Source organism: Apteryx mantelli, chromosome 5 (genome assembly GCF_036417845.1).
Source record: "Apteryx mantelli isolate bAptMan1 chromosome 5, bAptMan1.hap1, whole genome shotgun sequence".
Lineage (NCBI taxonomy): Eukaryota > Metazoa > Chordata > Aves > Apterygiformes > Apterygidae > Apteryx > Apteryx mantelli.
The window spans coordinates 68221593-68241526 of record NC_089982.1 but is presented as its reverse complement, the minus strand read 5'-3'; the positions used below and the strand labels follow the sequence as shown (position 1 = coordinate 68241526).

The following is a 19934-nucleotide window of genomic DNA, read 5'->3' as shown; positions in this document are numbered from 1 at the left end:
TCCTCCACAAAATGGCACAAGAACTTAGTAAAACTTTGCAAAGAAATTCATCTCTGTGCCTTATTTATTTCCCAGACCTTCAGCAACAGAGGCACAGTTGCTAGGAAGAAAAACTTAACTGTGCAATCAAACCCAAAGTCTGTTCTCTTTTCTAATAAGAGTTGTCACAATGGATACTAAATGTGATGTAACCATCATTTTCTTTTTGATATAGCAATAAAAAAAAGGCTTGTTTTGTTTCTACCTTTTGGATAAGGTGATGTAACACCAAGTGAAAAAAGGTTTGTTCTAGATTAAACAGACTTAACAACTAGACAGGAATTCAGAATGCAATCTCAAAACTCCACAGACAAAACCTTTCATCTGATACTATTACAATCTACAAATCCATTAATACTATTATAAAAATTCCAAATGGCATCCAAGAAGTACAAAGAATGGGAGATAAAGTAACTCTGAGCTGAATGTTGAAACAGCTTCCAGAACAGAGTTTAAAAGACCCAAATAGTGACGGAGGAAGTAGAAAATAAATCAGACCATTTCATGATGATGGTCGTATACTCTAAGGACCGGGAAACCTGCAATCAGCAAAAATTGGACTAAAGTAACCATCTGTACAACCAAGAAACATGCTTTCTGCTGAAAGCAGTGAGCATACAAAAAGAAAAATATATTTTTCAAAGTTTGTCTTGTAGAAGCTATGATTTAACAGGGATAAAACCAGTATTTTTCAATAGTTAGTATTTTGCCTTCTAGTGAGTTACTGGTGTCAAAGGCAAAAAACATAAATAATATACTGATCAGAACATGAACAGTACTTGCTTAGAAGTAATTCCTGAAATGAAAACATTCCACAAATTATACAGTAGAATGTATTTTCCAATTTAACAAAAATATCATAATTGAGGAAGCTTAGAGAGGAAACTTTTCTAAACTGTAAGTTTGCAACGGATTAGGATTTATTGTGCTATTTCATTATTATGCATACAAAAAACCACCCACATTAAACAATATTAAGATTGTAAACTAAAGCATCCACAAGTAATGAAATTACAGAACTACAACTGTGTCTATTTATATCTCTCCACTTCCACTTTGAACTAGCAATGAGCTGATTTTATACAATGTAACGATGAACAATTTTTCTTCTGCACAGCCCCTGCATCATTCATTTATAAACGCAATGATGCTAACTTTGTGCACAGCTATTCAAGATAATTTTTCTTGCTATTCAGTATGTGGCCACATGCTTAAATTATTGAATGATATTCAAACCTTTAAGGACAGATTTCTTAATTTCCAGTGAAATACAGTGCCCATCACTGGAGTACCTAAGCAGTGAACTTTACAGGTAAAAAATACTTAACAAAAATTATCTATTAAAAAAAAAAAAAGGATAGAACTGAGAGGCAAAGCAGAATGCAAAAATGAGCAGCTGCACTGCTTAAGATAATGCCACCAAGAGAAATGTTTGTCAGTTATAACCCTAACAACCAAACTTCTCTTTCTAGCTTATTCTAGGTTGGAGAGACTACCTGAAACGCTTATAGAAAAATCAGAGTACACACCAACATCCAATTTTTTCCAACACTAACTCTGAGTTGCCAGCCCTAAAGCTAATGCACTGGTAACCTAACCCTTGTGGCCCCTACATTCTGGGAAGCCTCCTACAAGTTCTCTCTTCCCCACTCTGTATCTGTAGCATCTCTATCAGCTTAAGAGTTTGTGATTGACTCTTCCTGGAGTAACCCTGCCATGAACTTCAGCTCCACCCAGAGCCTCCTGTCTTACTCCCCTACCTTCTGCTCCCTCCTCAGTTTCCACTTCTTATCAAACAGATGTACACTTTTTAGGATTCTCCCTTACCTGCATTTTAGTGTAAGTTCACCCTACTGTCCTCCACGAATGCATGCAACAGCGTAACTCGCTTCACAGGAAATACTGCATGCACTTAAATCTAGCCAGATCCACTAACTGAAGCAGTTACTAAACACTCCTATACTTTTGGGGTCCAATATATTCTACATGTCATATCACAGAACTGTTAATTATAATATACAGTCGAGCCCACAGTTCTCTCATGTTTTTACATTTCTAGAGACCACACATAACCTGATGAGAAAGTACGCTGTTTAGACATGCTGGCAGGTACTTCCTTTCAACTGTTCACAAAGACGTATTTTCATAAAAGTTTACAGCCTAATCCTACAGAGGTCAACAGTTTTTTGGATAGTTTAGCTCCCTTAACTGACTCAGTGTGGGGTCAGACAAGCATTAGTATAGTGACAAGGGATGAAGAAACCCACATAGCCAGAGGCTGGGAGGTGAAGGTAGAAGTGTGGCACCCCAGTTTAGGCTACAGTTTTACAGGCAGCTGAATGTGGATGTACACTCAGTGCAGTCCGAAGGGTGAGATCTCATTTCCCCCTCCCTTGCTCCTGACCTTCTCCTCTGTGTCAGCAGGAAGAGGACCTCTCTTTCACAGCAGAGTTGCAACATCAGCTCACTGCGTCTTATGGGAACAGACTGGTATAACTAGACTATCAATACTGAATGTTGAGAATTGGTTTAAGTAATTGTTAACCTAACCTGACGGCAGAGGCTGTCATCCTGAAATAAGGGTTCAAGGTATTAGATCAGCTGGTTGAATGTCTTACAGGATGATTTTAGAAATCGCACACAACTTAAAAGATTCAACATAAAATCTCTTTTGTAACAACATGGATTAAGTCATAAAGCCAGTTTTCTTGTTCTGACTGAAGTAAGTTGCACTAATCTTGTCTTTACTGGTTCCCTGGTTACCTGCTGAATTTCCAAGGATTTTTGCCCATCTCTTCGCTAAGCCAGTTGCACATTGCCTTCAGTACCACTTACCTTATTTATTTACTCTCTTTTCATTCCCTCTTAAGTGATTCTGAGATTCTCCATCTCTATAACCAACCAATCCACTCAAATCAACTCTCCATATCATTTCAGTTCCCTCTGACCCTCAGTCATAGTTTCTGCAGTTTTCTCTACTCTTCCACGAGCCTTCTCTTAATCTAATTTCCTTGCCTTTCTTCACTCCATGTCTAGACCCTAGTCTCCCTCTCTTTACTCCAGAGCATCTTTTTCCTCTAGATTGGGCTGATCTAGCAGAGATTACAGACAGTACAAGGAGCCTTTTCACTCTTAAATTAAGCACATGAAGATGGGACAGCCCACAGCTACCTACAGCTGTAATGCTGAAGACTTGCCAGGACCAAATCTAGGGCACACTGTCTAGCACAGACAGAACTGTGGAATTAAACTGCCTAATTCCAAAAAAAGTCTTCAACAAATCTGAATAATTTTTTCAAAAGGCTCTTAATTTGGTCAAAGTTTGGCAAGTTTTCTCTTAAACAGCAAAAGGCAGAGCTTGGCCACCTTGCCAAAAAATGTCAAGTTCCTACTCCAAAAATGACACCTCTGCAGCCCTGCCAAAATTGGCTGATTAGCTTGGATCACATGTAACACCAGCACAACTATACTATTTATGGACCTACCATCTCTGCCCAGTGCTGCACTGCAGCACACAGGCATTCCCATGCGCTCTAAGACAGCTCAGAGATCTGTAAGGCGATACTGTACTGCACCATTAGACGTGCCCCGTGTCGTTCCTGGGTCTACAATGGAGTAATGTACACAGAGTAATTAATGGATATGATCCATCCCACTGTAGCAGTCTAAGGGCAGCACGGTATCATAATTTTCACTGCTAAACAGTTACATGGTGAAAACCAAGGCAAAAATAAAATATTTATCTCACCTATTTAACCAGAGTTAAACGCTCTTTATCTAAGAGTCTACAAGTTACATTTAAAATTCATTAGTTATTTCACTGCAGAAAGCAAACGTATCATGAAAAAATATTTTATTTTCTCTGAAGCTCTTAAATTTTAAATAATTTACCATCACTAATGAAAAGAAACATAACTTTTCAATCTTCATGGATTAACTACTTGTACAAAAAAAAGCACGTAGACTGCACAGATTCAAAAAACATAGCAAATATTGTAGTGAAGAGAAAGACTAATAAAGCAGTAATGACAAATTCATGAACCCGCTACATAGTTGGTCCATGCAAAGTATATAAGGGAATGATTAAATTCTGAAAAATCTAATCTTGCATCTCCATGCTTATTTTAAGTTACAAAAATAACTTTTGAAATGCAAACAAACCGCAAGCAAAAAGGAATGAGACACATGTTTTCCTCCATTCTTCATTCATCACTGCAGCACAAATTCTATTTCTATTTCTTTAAGTCTTCACGGTAACTTTTAAATGCTTATTATTTGGGCAGGTTTTGCAGATTTGAAGAACTGAAACAAAAACAGGATTACTACTGATCAATAAAAGACAACACTAAAGGAGGAAAAATGTATTATCATGAAGATTAAAATATTTCTTCATGAGGCTAAATACAGCACAATGCTTTGAACATCTAATACTGAAGGGCTAGAGAACATATAAAGGGCATTGCTTACATGGATATCTTTATGGAAGAAAGGTATTGAATAATTCTACATGAATATTTTGTCTCTGAGAATTAGAAATCTACATTTGTATATAGTCTCTGTATATAGTTGTATCTATGGTACAGAAGCCATATTTTTAATATTTCACATATTTAATTGAAAGTACAATGACCTCTTTTTGAAAGATACCTAAAACAATTCCAAAACACTTGAAGAAAAAAATAAAAAAACAGTATGTATTGACACAATCATTGTTGCATGAAGACAATTACCAATGCCAACCCATCACATATGTTAAAGATATTACTGCAAGACTAAGAAACTAAGAAACAGCAGAACACCATGCAAAACTTAATTGGGTGTCCCAGTGCGCATGCACTAACACCTAGCACTGTGCCCTCATAAAATGATGCCTTCAGAAGTTGAGTAGTCATTTAGACAGAACAATATGTTGCAATTTACCTTGAAGAAATAAAACTGTTTGAACTGTGGCCTCAGAGTTTTCTTACTGTACTCAAATATACAAGTAAGCCTACACAATCACAAAAGAACACTGTACTATGACAATATTTCCACATATCCAGTATTTCCACAGTAAAGTGGAACAGCGTATATAGTAAAACATGAATTTGATTTTGAATGCGGATTGCTATCTTCTCAAGAAGGTAAAAAAATGTACACAAAATCTAGTAAGTGCATCTTGAATAGATCATGATAGGTGTATCTTGGACAGAAAATGAAATATCCCTAATGATTTTTGCATGTTGGATGCCACTGGTAAAAAGGTATGCACAGATAACTGCCAACGAAGAAATTTTGCATACAACAGCTTTAAGTATTGTAATGTCTCTTGCCATGCATTCATGTGAGAAATACATTCTGCATAGTCCATGTATCCTTCAACTGAAGGAAATGTTAAGTTTTAACAGGAGTTATTAGTAGCCCACATCTTCAAAAATTTTTATCGCTGTCCAAATTGTAAGTGCTCAGTACCAATAACAGTCTAAAATTGACTATTTTAACTACAGCAAGGGATTAGTTGTCAAGAGTACCTTCAAGTTAGTAATGTAAATGTACTTCAACACTCCCTCTGCAAAAAGCCAAACTTTCACAGAATACACTTACTATGCCTGTATCTCATTTGTCATTGTCATTTGTTTAGCTAAGAATGCATTTTTTTCCCAAACATACACTAGGAAGGTTCAACTAAGTAAAGCAAAGTGAATCAAAACAGTTTAGGAAAGCATAAGGTGATGTCTCAAAACCAAAAAATTAAAAATCATGAATGTAAGTCAGTGCATTTGTTTCTTCCTAAAACTTTTAAGAGCCCTTTTCTGCAAGAATGAAAAGAAATACTCATCTTTTGATATGAGTGACCTTTTCCTTTTAAAATAGTAGGAATTTGTGTTACTAAAAATGGAACGGCATGCAGATATGGAAGTATGCCCTTCAGCTCCTTAATGGATACAGATGTAGTTCAACATGATTGTATTTAGGAGCTGGACAAAGCATACATTTCAAGATGTTTCTCAACAGCAGTCCAGTTAGGCATATCTTTGAACAGCTCTGAACACAAATCCAGGCCAACATTCTCTGCTTGTAAATTCTAACACTTGCAAGTGCAAGCACTCATGCTCATGAATTCCTATCAGGATATATGGGCGCATGGTTTGCAAACCAGTACAATTCCTGTCTCAGAAACACAGTTCTTTAATGCCAAGGTGCTTTTCCTCTGTTTATTTAGATTCTTATCCATAGAATAATCTATGTGTAATTAAAATTCCCAACAAATAACAAGGATTATGACTTAATGGGCTTGTCTTCAGTGGGATTACACACTCTCTTCCATAGAGCTAAGTAATGGCTAATATCCAACAAGTTAGATACCCTTATTTGAACTTGCATCTAAGAAATGAACAACAGCCATGGATACCTTATCACAGACTATTACAAGGGTATCAGGCACTCCACACAGAGCATATCAGAAAGAAAATAAAATTACATGCACCCAGTTAGGCTGTCTTCACACCAGAAGTATCTCATCTGCCCAGTTAAACTGAGAAGATCAAGGCCATCTGTGCATGTCCATGTAGATACACCCTTCATTTGAATCCCAGATGTTTTTTTATTAACTAAGCCTACAAAATAGTCTCTCCCCTATTTACACGTAAGTAAACTCAAACTCACCTTGGAATTTGACCTAATTGATCGGTAAGGCACTAGCCAAGTCTAATCAGAATCTAACAGAATCTCAATTTATAATAGTGCCAGAAATCCTAAACATCACTTTTTCCTCTTGTAGACATCTTTCTATACTTCACTACTGTTCTCCCACTGTTTGTTTTCCTTCTCAATGATAAAACAAACTTACTTTGTCTCTATCAGCTGAAATCAAGTTAAGGTATTTTTTTCTGAATTCTAACGAAAGATGTGGACTAATACCGACCTAAATTAACTAAGACAAAATGTTCTGTGGCAAACAGATGCCAATGAACTTCATAAATTAAGTGACCTTTCCAATTTATCAATATCAATATTAACTACTAACTACACCGATGTGCAGGAATGAAGAATGAAAGAGCCTGGCCAGCATCCTCAGATGCTATCTATTTATTCTGTTTTTCACTATTTTTCTTATTCCTTCACTTTTTATAGTTTTATCCCCCAAAATATTTGATTTTTTCAGTGGAGGAAAAAAACATGGAGCTGTAGATGCAAAATGCACAGCAGCTGGTCTATTGAAATCTAAGAGTTTTTCTGTGATGATAGAATAATGATTTCTGAAAAGAATATGATCACTTCATATGAGTCCTTCCTAGCTCATGCTCCAAAACATGATAATAAAAAGTCACATAAAATTATATAAAAATCTTAAGCTTCATATTTAAAACTGCTTTTTTAAAACAAAAGCCAACATAAAATTAACAGAATTAATTTCGGCTGATCTACACAATAATGATCTATTTTCAGCTACTTATCTCTCCAGTGATATACTAATCCAAAAAGCTATAACAGAGCAAGTGTTCATCTTAATAGAAGAATCCCACAAGAATCATGATTCAAGAGAACTCGGGGCAGTTTCCCTCTAATCAGACAACCTTCCACTATTCATTAAGTGTTGCATTTCTAGACATCAGCTTGGGAAAAAAAGTCACTTTTAGCAAAAGATTATAGATAATGATTAACTCAACTACTACTAATCAACATGTTAGTGAAATGGCACTTGGCAAACCACCTGATAAATCACCAAAACTTTCTAACCAAGTCGACATTGATTCAGTAAAGGAATGATCTCAGAGATATGGGAAGTCATATCACTCAGAAGTGAACAAACTTGGAAGATCCCACAACACAACAGAAATTGTGTCCACTATCTTAGGGAAAAAAATAAAAAAAGAAAAGAGCATTAGTTTAATAATTTTCACTTTATATTTAAATAAAATTTCAAAGTGTGTGTTCACATGAACTGCATCAACACAATTACAACAGTTATTACAGATAATGAAAAATCACATTCTATTTCTTGCTATATGTATAAAAGTTTAATGGTATGTATTTAAGGGAAAAATAAATGTTTCAGAAGTTATTATGAACTTCAAAGGCCAGTTAAAAGCACAAGCAACAAATTAGTTTATGTGGATATGCTCTAGATAATGAAGAAGTATGAAGAATCAAGATGAAAGATGAACCATTCTTCCAAATTCTTCTGCCACTACAGCTGCAAACAAAAGTCCATTCAGAGCAAGGCTGCTGTACCCGATACCTGCTTGTCTTTCACAGAAATCACAGCTGTGGCTCCAAGCTTTTTGAACCAAAAGACTATAGTCAACTTCAGCATTTCCCAGAGTCTAACATGCACTTTTAATCCAAATTTTAACAGATAATACCTTATTTTTAATAGTAAAACACTGTTTAGGAACCACTTAAGTTTAACAAAGACTAAATAAGTCTGTTGATTAAACATCTGTCATCTTTTACTTTTTGCTTTCTTTTCTACTTCAGAAATTTCACATTTGAATATTTCTGGTCATTTTTCACAGGTCCTTTAAAATGTTCTCTGAACCCCTGCACATTTCCAAGCTGAGAACAACTATTTTAACCTGAATTCTTTCCCTTTTTTTGGCTTTCCCTTTTCTTATAGGTCCAGGTTCATGCATCTGCTGCTGACTGGTGTCCATACCTCACTGTCACTTCCCAAGGAAGCCTTTAGTGGTGTTTCAGTGGTGTCAAAGTTCACAAAAACCACAGTCAAATTGCTGTTCTTGTGACAGAACTAGGTATACATTCTACACTTATTAAACTCAAATTATTTGGTTTGCAGATCTTTCAAAAAATAGCTGTAAACCTCTACCCTTAGAAAAAGATTCTCACCTGTGATTTCCAGACAAACAAATATGTATAAGCTATATCCCATAAGTCAGTTTATTTCCATCGATTTTCTTGCAAGCTACTTGGATGCATTTGAGTCTTCCCACAGTAGTACAGGCACCTTAGGCTCTCTAAAAGAACAACGATTTCACTTTTTTGGCCATCCACCCAAAAAATTCAGTGTTGCTGTATAGCTTCTTTGCTAGAGCAACCAGTTAATGTCTCAGGAAGAACAGGAAAACAACTTGCAAATCATCTGTCTACATGCGCACACTAAAGTTTATGTAATAGCAATAAAGTTCTTACTTTGGAATATGCTGCATATCCTGTTTGAAACTTGTTATTGAAATGCATATGCTGTGATTAGCTAAATATAACACACCTACTGTTAAGTGAAAGTAAACTGATCTTTGTCAAAGCAGACACAAAGTAAACGCCTTAGCTGTTTTATCGTGAGCAGCAACGAACAAGCTGCTGTTGGTCACTACAAAACCTCCGACGCACCTGGCCTGCCACACGCTGAGTGGTCACACTACCTACTCAAACTTGGTCCGTCGTGACTGTCTCAGAATAAGGTACCCTGAAGCTGGGCTTCGCCTGAAATAAAGCTCACAAACAACTTTTGGCAAGTTCTAAGAACTGCAGAAGCGGACGCTTAAATTAGAAAAGGAATACCCAAGGCTCTAATCACTCAATAAGGGTAAAAGTGTGAAAAGCCAGAGGTTGCCTCGGTTGCTCTGCACACACGTGTGTGTGTGGGGTGGATTTTTACTTTTTCAGCCTCTGTATGCATGGAGATATCCCGGCACAGGGCAGCTCGGAGGAGGCACCGCAGAAACGCAACGCGGCGGCAGGCCGGGCCGGGCCGGGCCCCGCAGCGGCCGTTGCCCGCAGGGCTCGGGCGCGCGGCCGGGGGGGGGGGGCGGGGCCGCGGGCAGCCCGCGCGCGCCCCCGGCGCTCCCCCGCGGCGGCGGCGGCGACGAGGCGGCCCCGCAAGCCCCCGCCGGCCGCCCGGCTCGACCGCGCCGCGCTTCCGCCGCGCCGGTGAGTAACGCCAAGCTTGTTTACTTTTCCTGCGCAGACATGGCTCATTATGCTAATGAGATTAAAAGCCTCGCACAACGCTCCAGAAATCACTTTCCTCCCGAAATTACCACATCGGAAAGCCAAACGCGAGCACAAAAGCAAACAAAACCCGCTGCCCGGGACTGCCCCCCTCCCGCGCCAGGCCGGCGGCCTCGCTCCAGCGCAGCCTCCCGCTGGGCCTGACCCCTCGCAATCTCGCCGCGGGCGCGGCCGGCACCGGGCACCCCCTTCCCTCCCCTCCGCTGTCCACGTCGCACCGAGGCCGCGCCGCCGCCGCCGGACACTACTCACAGGGTGACCGTCCGGTTGGGCAGCGCGTCGGCGGGCAGCACCTGAGCCAGCTCCAGGTTGCTGCACACCACCTTCACCTCCGGGGCGCCCGCCGCCGCCTTGCCGCCGCTCTTGGGCCGCCCGTCGTACTTACAGCCCGGGGGCAGCGCGCCGCCGCCGCCCAGCGCGGCCAGGAGCAGGAGCGCCGGCAGAAGCTGCGGCGGGCGGCGGCGGGGACGCGGCGGGCGGCAGGAGGGGCGGCGGCCCGCGGGCGGCATGGCGGGAGCCAGCGAGGCGCTCGGGGCGCCGCTCCGCTCCTGCCGGAGGCGCCGCAGCCGCCAGGGCCAGGCGGGAGAGGCGCGAGAGGGGCGACGCGCTTCGCCGCGGCCTAGAGCGGCGCCGAGCTCCGCGGGGGCGGCCCTAGGCGCGGCCGCAGCGCCGCCGCCATGTGGTGCCGAGGGGCGGCGGGCCGCGGGCGGGCGGGAGCCGCGGCCGCCGCATCCGCCCTCCTCTTTGTGTCGGGCCGGGCCGGGCCGGCTGCGCGTGGCGGCACCAGCGCCGCCTTCCGCCGCGACCGGAGCCACGGAGCGTGCCCGGCGGGTGCCCGGCGCCACTGCGCAAGCGCCGCGGCGGTGGCGGCTCCCAGCGCGCCTGCGCGCCGCCGGGCGCCGCGTGAGGGGGGAGGCGGCGGCGAGGTGCTGCTCCGCGGTGGAGAGGGGCGAGTGGTGCCGCCTCGGCGAAGGGAAGGCGGCAGCTTCCCGCAAGGCACCGCCGGTGTTTTGCGGAGGGGCTGCGCCCGGCGGCCGTTGGGGGGGGGGGGGGGACGCCGGGCCTATCCTCCCCCCCCGCCGCGCGCCCGTGGCTCCTCGGAGCGGCGTCGGCGCCGGGACCGGCCCGCGCTCTTCCAGCGGGAGCTCTTTGTCCTGCCGGCTGCCCTGTGTCCCCCGGCCGGTGTCTCTGCCCCCCCTCCCCCCCGCCGTCTGCGGAGCCCCGGGTCCCGCTAACGCCTGGTGTCGGAGCGTTGCCCCCTCTGCAGCTGGGCCGTGTGCCCCTGGCAGCAGGTAGGGCGGAGCAGCTCTGGTTTACCTCTAGTCTGCTTGCACACTCACCCCCGGCTCTGAGGCTTTTCCCTTAGGGAAGGGGCAGTTGCCACTTCATGGAAAAAGGATAATTGCTTGTCTAAGGCCTTACACAGCCGTTGGTACCATCACACTGAGTATCTTGCACTCTTAAGACCATTGTGCATAAATCATCCCTGCGAAGTAAGGTAATCCTGTTGTTCCCTATTTTACATCTGAAAAGCCAGAGGATGGAAAAAGTAATTTCAGTATCTTAAATCTCAAATGTTAAAAATAAAGAAGCCACCTTCCAGGTGTCTTTCATTGCCCACTCAGGACTGCTTTTCTGGGTGTAGTTAATGTGTTTTCATGTTTCTCTGCAGCCATGACAGCCAGGCACAAATGTCTTTGTGCAAATGACAGCTGAAGTTCTCAGATGTTCTTTGCCCAGAGGAGGTGTGAGGCTAATAACTCTTATGTAACTTGCAATCAAATAGTAAGTTTGAGAGACTTTGCAGTACTGATAAGAAGCTGTGGTCTGTTACCAAGAACTTACAGATACCCATCCTTACGGAAGAGCTGGAATAACATACTTCAAAATACTCGTTACCACACAGAAATGCAGTCTTAGATATTAACAATAACAGCAGCCAAAATGAAGCTAATAATATCTTTAACATAGGGTTTCCTTGAATAACATGAAACACCACAGGTTGCAAGCTAATTTTAAATGTAGACTAATGAAACAATAGGAATCATGGATGGGGGCAAAGTAGAACAAGGTTAGAGTAATAGCATCACGCTTATTTGGGTACGTTGTAGAGACACTACCTACCATCATGTTTTCTCTCCTCAGCTCTACCATCTCCTACAGGCAAAAATGGAACCTGTCACACTTCATGAAGTTGCTGACCAGAGTACAAAGAGACCACTGTTCCATGGCCTTTAATACTAGGTTTGTGTGCCACTAAGTCAGTCAGCAGGACCAACCTAATCTGAATCAGATGTGGGGCCACTATTACACTTGAACTGAATTAGGTTAAGATGTGAAATATAAAATTTACAATGCCTTAGTACTCTTACATGGATTTTATGCTGACTGTATAAGACATATCTGATTAGCATAAAGCTTGCTACTGTAAAAATTCATCACTTTTGAGCTTTGTTTTAAACAAACTCAAGCTGGTAGAGTGAATTTATATTGGATCAGTGGTTTGCATCATAGTACCACATCACTTTTGATCTGGCACTAGAAGTTCTCAAGCTAGATTTACTATATCAAACCACAGCCCACGATATCAGCAGTAGTGCTGAGTTAAACAGTTCTCTCTACTTTCTTCCCATGAAGTTAATTCTCAGCTAGGAATCTGCTTCATTGCACAGCTACATAAAAAAATTGTGTTGGGTTGAGGATCAACATGGAGACAGGGCATACAACTGCCTCTTTTGGCAGCAGAAGCAGCTTGTGCCAGTTTAAACCATTCATATGACCAAACCTTTAGCTTAGTATCACCACAGTTTCAGCATAGCCAAAGACTGCACTTCAAGGCTTCTGAAGGGAACATTGCCTCGTTTTTCCCAGATGCTTGTTCCTCTCCATTCCCTTGCATTTGTGATAATGTGTATGTTTCAGCCACATTAGTTTCCAATTGTATCAGTGAGATGATCCAACACACTGCATGGCCACATAATCTAGAGGTGATGACGGAAGTGGTGATGAAGAACTGTTGCTTCTGGTGACTCTATGATCATAGACCATCTTAACTGTCGGTTTTCCCATAATCATGAAGAGATAAATTCTCCCCACTACTTTTCATATTAATATCCTGTCAGCTTCCTTTCCTTTTAATTTATAGATTCAAATATGTTACTTGCCCTTGATGTTTTTGAACTATCTGCTTCTGTCCTTTCCATTCTACTGAAATTACCCCTACAAAGGTCTCTAACTTTGGATCCCAGTTGTAAAGCTCCTACTACCTTGAAACCTTGAAGGGTTGTTGTCAGTTGATTTTTATTCTATTGCCTTCTCTTAGTTTGTCTGCATCTGTTGTGAATTTCATTCCAGTGAATATTCTTCCTCATCTGTTTTCAAAATATTTAAGAAGAACTCGAGGACCTCTGCTTTCACCCCAGTCTGTCATGCAGATTACTTTGACTTCCATTCTATGCCCAAGATTTTAAAATGTATTTTTTACATTGATTTGGGAAAGCTCTTAATCCAAAATGTGTGTTCTGCAGGAGGCACATAATAGATTTCAAGTGGCTTTTTTGAACTGTGATGTATCTTTGTCAAGTTTATTTGCTCACTGGCTGTATTGTAGTTGTGATGGTGTAAAGATATAGGAATGAAGTTACCTTCTACAACTGCTTCAGAAAGCAGACACTCCTATTCCTAAGTTTTGTACCACCCCTCTCCCCCTAGGCTTGGTTATATGCCCTCCCTCTTGCTCCACCTGTGGTAATAATATGATTGTACAGTAAACTGATTCAACTAAGTAGCTAAACTAGCCTTTTTTTTTCTGCCAGTTTTGTGAGTTGAATCAACTCAGGGTAGGATTCAAAGAGTGCCAGAGCTGGAGCAAGGAAAGAACACTAGAGAAGGGAAAGGAGCCTTCCACCTGAGCAGCAAAGCAAGCCATAATATATAACTTTAAGAAAGGCAGTGTTTGTAGGGGGAAGCAGTATCTTTTATTATAGTAGCTGATATAGTTGCAAAAAAGCAGACAGGCTGTATTCCCCCCCTCCCCCCCAAAAAAATTATTAGATATAGTTGGAATAGCAGCTACTCTAAAATATTACCTCTTCCTGCAAATCTTGCTTTGTTTTCTTAAATGTTGAATTGAAGAAACTGAACTTCTTTTTTTTCCCCTCAGTCCCCTCATTCTTTGTCAGTGTCGGTAATCTACTGGTTTTAGTAATGCTTTCCTTCACATGGGATATTTAACCTGAAGAAATTTTTTGAATTGCTTTTTTCTTCCAGATTGCAAGCAAGTATACTTTATCCTTTTTTGTTGTGTCCCTTCACTTCATAAAATTTGCCACTAATACATTGAATTTTAAAAATTATTTTTTTCCTCTGTTCTTTCTAGTCTACTGATTAGTAGCTTCTTGCCTCCAAGATATCAAGAAGGGTGTGGGAAAGAGGGGAGGGCAAAAGAAATTCTTATCAGTGTTTATATGTAAACAAAGATAGCTTTGGCAGCACTTCAAATCCTTCATGTGTCCTCAAGGCAGAGAGATAAATAGGAGCTCCTAAGTGATTTTTGTCCGTCTTTCATTATGATTCTTTATTTTGCTTACTTCTGTTCTTTTTCTTTAACAGTTCAGGTTTCATATCCCTGAACATTTTTCCAGGCTGCTATCACCTTCACCATAACGATTGTTTCCTAATTCTTCTCTGTAGGGATTCCCACACTGCCAATGCCTTCCTATCTTCTCTTTTTTCTTCTCACTGCCATGAAGTCTTCTACCTACTACATTTCATCCCTTCCCTTAATGGATTAGGACATCATTAATTATGTTTTGTTTGCTACAGCAATTGTCAAGAAAGAGGAAGCATTTAGTTGCCCTCAGCTATGTCTGCAATACTGTGGTTATTTGCTATTCCAAGTACAGGGAGGTGATGATAAGTGCTGGCACATGCTGGCTTGCTATTGGTAACCACTAAATCCTAGCAGACTCAGAGTTACCTTTATACAGCAGCAACTTCTTTCACAGCTGCACGTTGTAGTACTCTGTCCTTGCCTTCTGTCTATGCCTCTATGCAATATTCTGTCTCCTGATCGTTCACTCACTCACCCCAAGATCTACTAATGCTTGTGACAAACACAGGCATTCCCAGATGCATAGCTGATGTTTGCAAAATTGGACGTCCTCCATTTGCTCTTAGACACAGAGATATTCTCTGCAAGCCCCTCTCCCCTATCTATTTCAGTCAAGGGTCAGAGACCTCCAGTGTCACTAGCATAACTGGGTGAAATACAGTTTTTACACTCATTTGGGAATCGGAAGAGAGACACTATTTTCATTTACCTGGTTGTGCCTTTAAGTGGGCATGAGAATTGCAAGAATGCTTTGGCAGAATCTTGTATGTTAGCTGTCTTAGTTTGTAAACTTCTTTCTGTGGAAAACTTTTTGGAAGTGCTTAAAAGGAGAAATGCTCTCAAAGTTGTGTATTTAGGAATGTCTGGTTTGGTTATCAGTAAATCCCAAATTAAGCCAGAATTAGACACTGAGATTTCTTATATTAAAACCTGAAATATCACCAGATGCACTTTTGCAGAAAGAAGAGTGAGGCCCTGAAGATTTTCATTCTGTTCTTTGCATTGAGTGAAGGAAAAAACAGAGTGTGTGGATCCAACAGACTCATACAGGGATCTCATTCCTCCTCTGCTGTTCTAGTCTATAATTGTAGACAGAACACTGCCTTTGAAATACAGTCTCACCATTAAATTTCAGAAAGGAGCTTATGCAGCACAGAAATATGTAAAATATGTTGTGTAAGGTTTCTTTTTGACATGCAGTCCCATTACCACTTTTTCAGTACTTAGCCTCCAAATAATTTTCATAACTTTGAAACCTCTTGACTTTCTATATATCTGATGTAAATTCTCAGCAAAATAAAAATAAATTTATAGAAATATATATTTACATGGAAGAGGAAGAAGTAAATACAGCTTTCATACAAGCTTACATGTTAAATTTTTGCTAAAGCATGTAACTGTCATTTTAACCTCTCCTGAAAAGATTTGTCATCAGCTAGGACACATAACTCAGCATTGATAAGCTTACAGGCTTCCAAGCAATAAGTTACTAATTAAAACAAGTAAAATAGTTTTCCTTCTACTCATTGTTATACTCTACTAACAACTCTAATAGATGTTATAATACAAGTAGGATCCAAACACACAAAGTTGTGGGGAAAAAAAAATTAGGGAAAACAAAAGCCAAAGTATTTCATTACTAATACATCAGTGCTTATGGCAGAAAAGTAGAAAATGGTATTCAAGGATGGTAGTGATTACATCTGGCTAGATAGATGGGGATTTGCAATGTTGTGTGAACAATACCTATGAAAGAAAAGCTGTCTGATGCTTAAGCATTCAAATGGTTCAGAAGTTAAACTTCCTTAACATGAATACTTTGAAGAATCTCCTTCAGTTCCAAATCTTATCACCTTAGATTTTGCAGAACATTAACTCTAGAAATGGCTCCTGAAGCAAGAGATTCTCTTTCTCTTCCCTCCCACAGTACCTCAAACTGAAGCAGACAAATCTGAAGGAAAAAAGAAGGAAAAAGGTTAATATGGTAGTTAAAGAATATAAAAAAGGCCACACTGCCCAGAGGCAAGAGGCAGCTAACTCCCACACTGACAAGGCAGACAATATGCTACAGGAATCTACCAGGCCTGGACTATAAGAAAAAGAGCGAAAGGGGAGATCATAAAAAGCACAGATGGACTCGGAGATCAAGCCCCAGCCAGCCAGTGCAGTAGAAGTTACAGACTGGAGAGGGAAAGGCAGGGGAACATGGTTAAGAACAAAGGATTCATAAATGAAGGTGCAGGGACAGAAATATCTAGGAAGCAGATGTTTCAAAAGGATGAAGAAAAGTGATGGTGATGGAAAAGCAGATACAGAGAAAAGGACACTATAGAAAAAGGAAGTTTACATAAAAATAGTTGAACAAAGAATATTGTAAGCTAGTGAAAATCAGTGCTTCAGTGACTTGCCTGGCATTACTTCTACTACTGCTGTTGTTGTTTTTGGATTTTCTTGTCTAGAGCCAGTTGACTGAGTGGTGCTATTTCTGTTCTTTAATTAAAATATTTTAACTGCATAAGATTTTTTTTTACCAGTACCAGTCCATCTACCCCCAAAGTCGCACACATTCATTTTCTTCTAAATGATTTTATTTAAGTGTTGCCTTAACAGAGTCTCCCCTTGGTGGTGAGATAGGAGAAACATTATCATAGTCTGTTCTAATAGAAAATTGGACTAAAATCCATCCATTATTAAATAGATTCACGTATGTACAGTCACAGCTGAAATTCTGGAGTTCGGCAGAACTACTAGTTACTTTCTGAATCAGTTCAGAAATAGAATTTGATGCTCAAATCTTTGACCTTTGTTAATAAACTCCAATGATAAATATTATAATTCTTCCAAAGCAACTGAAGTGGCATCTACAAACAGGAGAAAGGAGCATCCCTTTCTAGAATGGTTATTTCTCTTTTCCAGACTCGAGCATAACTTCTTTTCTACTTGAAAAGTGAAATATTTCACCAATATTTTAGCATGGGTTTATTTTCATTATCTGGGGATTTGTTTGCAAACATTAAATTATTTCAGAATTATTTTATAATTCAAAAGAAATTTGAAAACTGAGAAGAATTCAGTGAAGAGAACAGGAATGATTAAACAGGAATGATTGGAAGACGTGCCTTACAGTGTAAAAACTCAAGCATGAGGTGAAAAAGGGTACATAATGAGGTAATTTAATAGCAGTCTATAGAGCATGGTCAAATTCAGGAACAAATCTTTCTATCATATCTATTATCTGTCATACAAATTAATATGACCCAATAGCTAGAAATCTGTTTTTTCTCTATGCAGCCCCATTTAGAAACAAAGAACATTTTCTGGTCAGGAAGCTGAAAAAGGAAGAAACGTGATATGATATTTCCCAACTTTTCTGTCCCATGGCAACAACATCAGCAAATGACATATGGCAGACAATATCATAAGTTGCTCCTACAGCCAGCCTGTTCCATGGGAGTGGTACTGACTTCCTATTACGGCAAGCAATATTAAAGTAACACGTTGCCCTTCAGACTGAGGTTGAGGTTCTCGTTGTTGTCAAGTAAACAAGATGCATCTACGCCCTGTATGGTACAAAGGTACTTGGCACTGCCAGTACCATGCAGAGAGGCAAAAATCCAGTAAGTGGATAGAAGAAGCAATGAGCGTTATTGTGGTACTCCTTCCAAACTCAAACCCACACCTATCAGCAGGTGGAGCCACAGTAGCACGTTTTAGCATGTCTGGCTGGTTCCAGACCTAGTGTTCCTATCCTTAGAGAGGTGATCTTCATGCCACACCCAATTACATAATAAAAACATGGTCCAAGATACCTGCAGGAAGACTCATAGTGGTCTTTTCTCCCAATACATTTTATCCATAGGACTATTTTTACTTTTGGTAAGCAACTGCAAGCCATAAAAAATGAAGCAATAGAAAGCATAATAAATAGTAATTAATACATCATTACAGGTCTGCTTCTCAAGAAAAAAGGAAATGGGGAAAACAATGCATTTTGATGTCAACATCAGCAAAATTTCTGGATCTTGATTTTGTGTCCTTAATCATACTGACATCGAGTCAGTAGAAATTTCTGCAATTGTGAAATGCACTATCCAGTGAAAACTTTTTGTTCCAGTGGGCCCTACACTTTTCGGATTGTGTTCAAAACAGTGGGATTCTGTCTTGACAGACACAGCACAATAAACATATTCCATTTTCTGTTTTGTATTTCCCAGAAACATTTTCAATTGAGATTTAAGTATTTAATTTCAACTTCATAAAAGTTATTGAATATTAAATAGCAACTACATACTAAAACATATTTGCAGAGTATTATGGCTATGCAAAAGGTTCATATCAATTTCACAGTTATGAATCTATTACATAATTTTTAATCTTTGGTGAATGTTTAATAATGAGTATTCAAATAACATACATTAACTGTCCTATTAAATCTAAATTAATTGTGGCTCAGGGAACATTAATTTAAAGGTTACCTATTTTCCCAGCAGATCTGATCTCTGTTTCATATTTTTTCATTAAAATTAGTGTTAAAGACTGTGTAAATTTGTTTCATTTAGAATATAGTTACTAGGTGCCTGAAATACCTGGGAATCACATTCTCCCAAGCTTCTCTGCTAACAGAGATATTAAAGATTTCTCCCATTTCTTGTATAATTAGCATTACCTGGAGATAATAAAAACATGCATATTTGTTTTTAAAAAGTAATTCCTATTGAGTAAAGGGATTGACATTTAGCAGTTCATCAAAATCAGTGAGTGAAAGTTTGGCTGTAGGGTTTGCGTATTTTGAATTTACAAAACGACCAACTCACAGGAAGATATGTAAGAAATTTTTTGAAAGACATTTCTTCTCTAAATGAACGAGCATCACTACAGAATTGATCTAAAAGTGACTGTATCCCTTGCAGTCTTCTGCATAACAAATACGAGAAGCTAGGATAATGCTGGATTTAGACTTTGGCTTCTGCTGATTGCCAAAGACTGCACAGCAACGAGCAAGAACTGGCATGACAGTATTTTGATCTGTGAACTGAGACGTTTCATTGGAGAAAGAGACAAGATTCACTGAAATTATTGCCAGAAGAAACTCCTGAATGACATAGTCTAACTTATACTATAAGAAGACATCGAAGCCTGTTTTGACCTCAGAGAATTGTATGTGATTCAAGCTCTCTAGAAAAAGATTTCTTAATCTGAAAACATCCAGAGCTAGAGAAGCCATTGCTTCTTTTGGTAGTCTATTCCCAATGGCGATTCACCTTCAATGTTAAAAATAAACATTGCCATTTGAATTTTTTGGGATTCAGTTATGCTGATTTTAAAGAGAGTA

General features: G+C 40.1%; 2 protein-coding genes across 2 annotated transcripts in view; one reads left to right on the top strand and one right to left on the bottom strand.

Annotated features, from left to right (window-relative positions):
* ADGRA3 (adhesion G protein-coupled receptor A3) overlaps positions 1-10499 on the bottom strand; it is a 62979-nt gene extending 52480 nt beyond the window's left edge. The window contains exon 1 of the mRNA XM_067298178.1: positions 10243-10499. Within this exon, the coding sequence (XP_067154279.1) occupies positions 10243-10499 (257 nt within the window). The remainder of the gene's footprint in view (positions 1-10242) is intronic.
* The window catches only part of LOC106498639 (cytosolic beta-glucosidase-like), a 69350-nt gene continuing 59913 nt past the window's right edge, over positions 10498-19934 (top strand). The window contains 2 exon segments of the mRNA XM_067297252.1: positions 10498-10569; positions 11258-11282. Of these exon segments, the coding sequence (XP_067153353.1) occupies positions 10498-10569; positions 11258-11282 (97 nt within the window).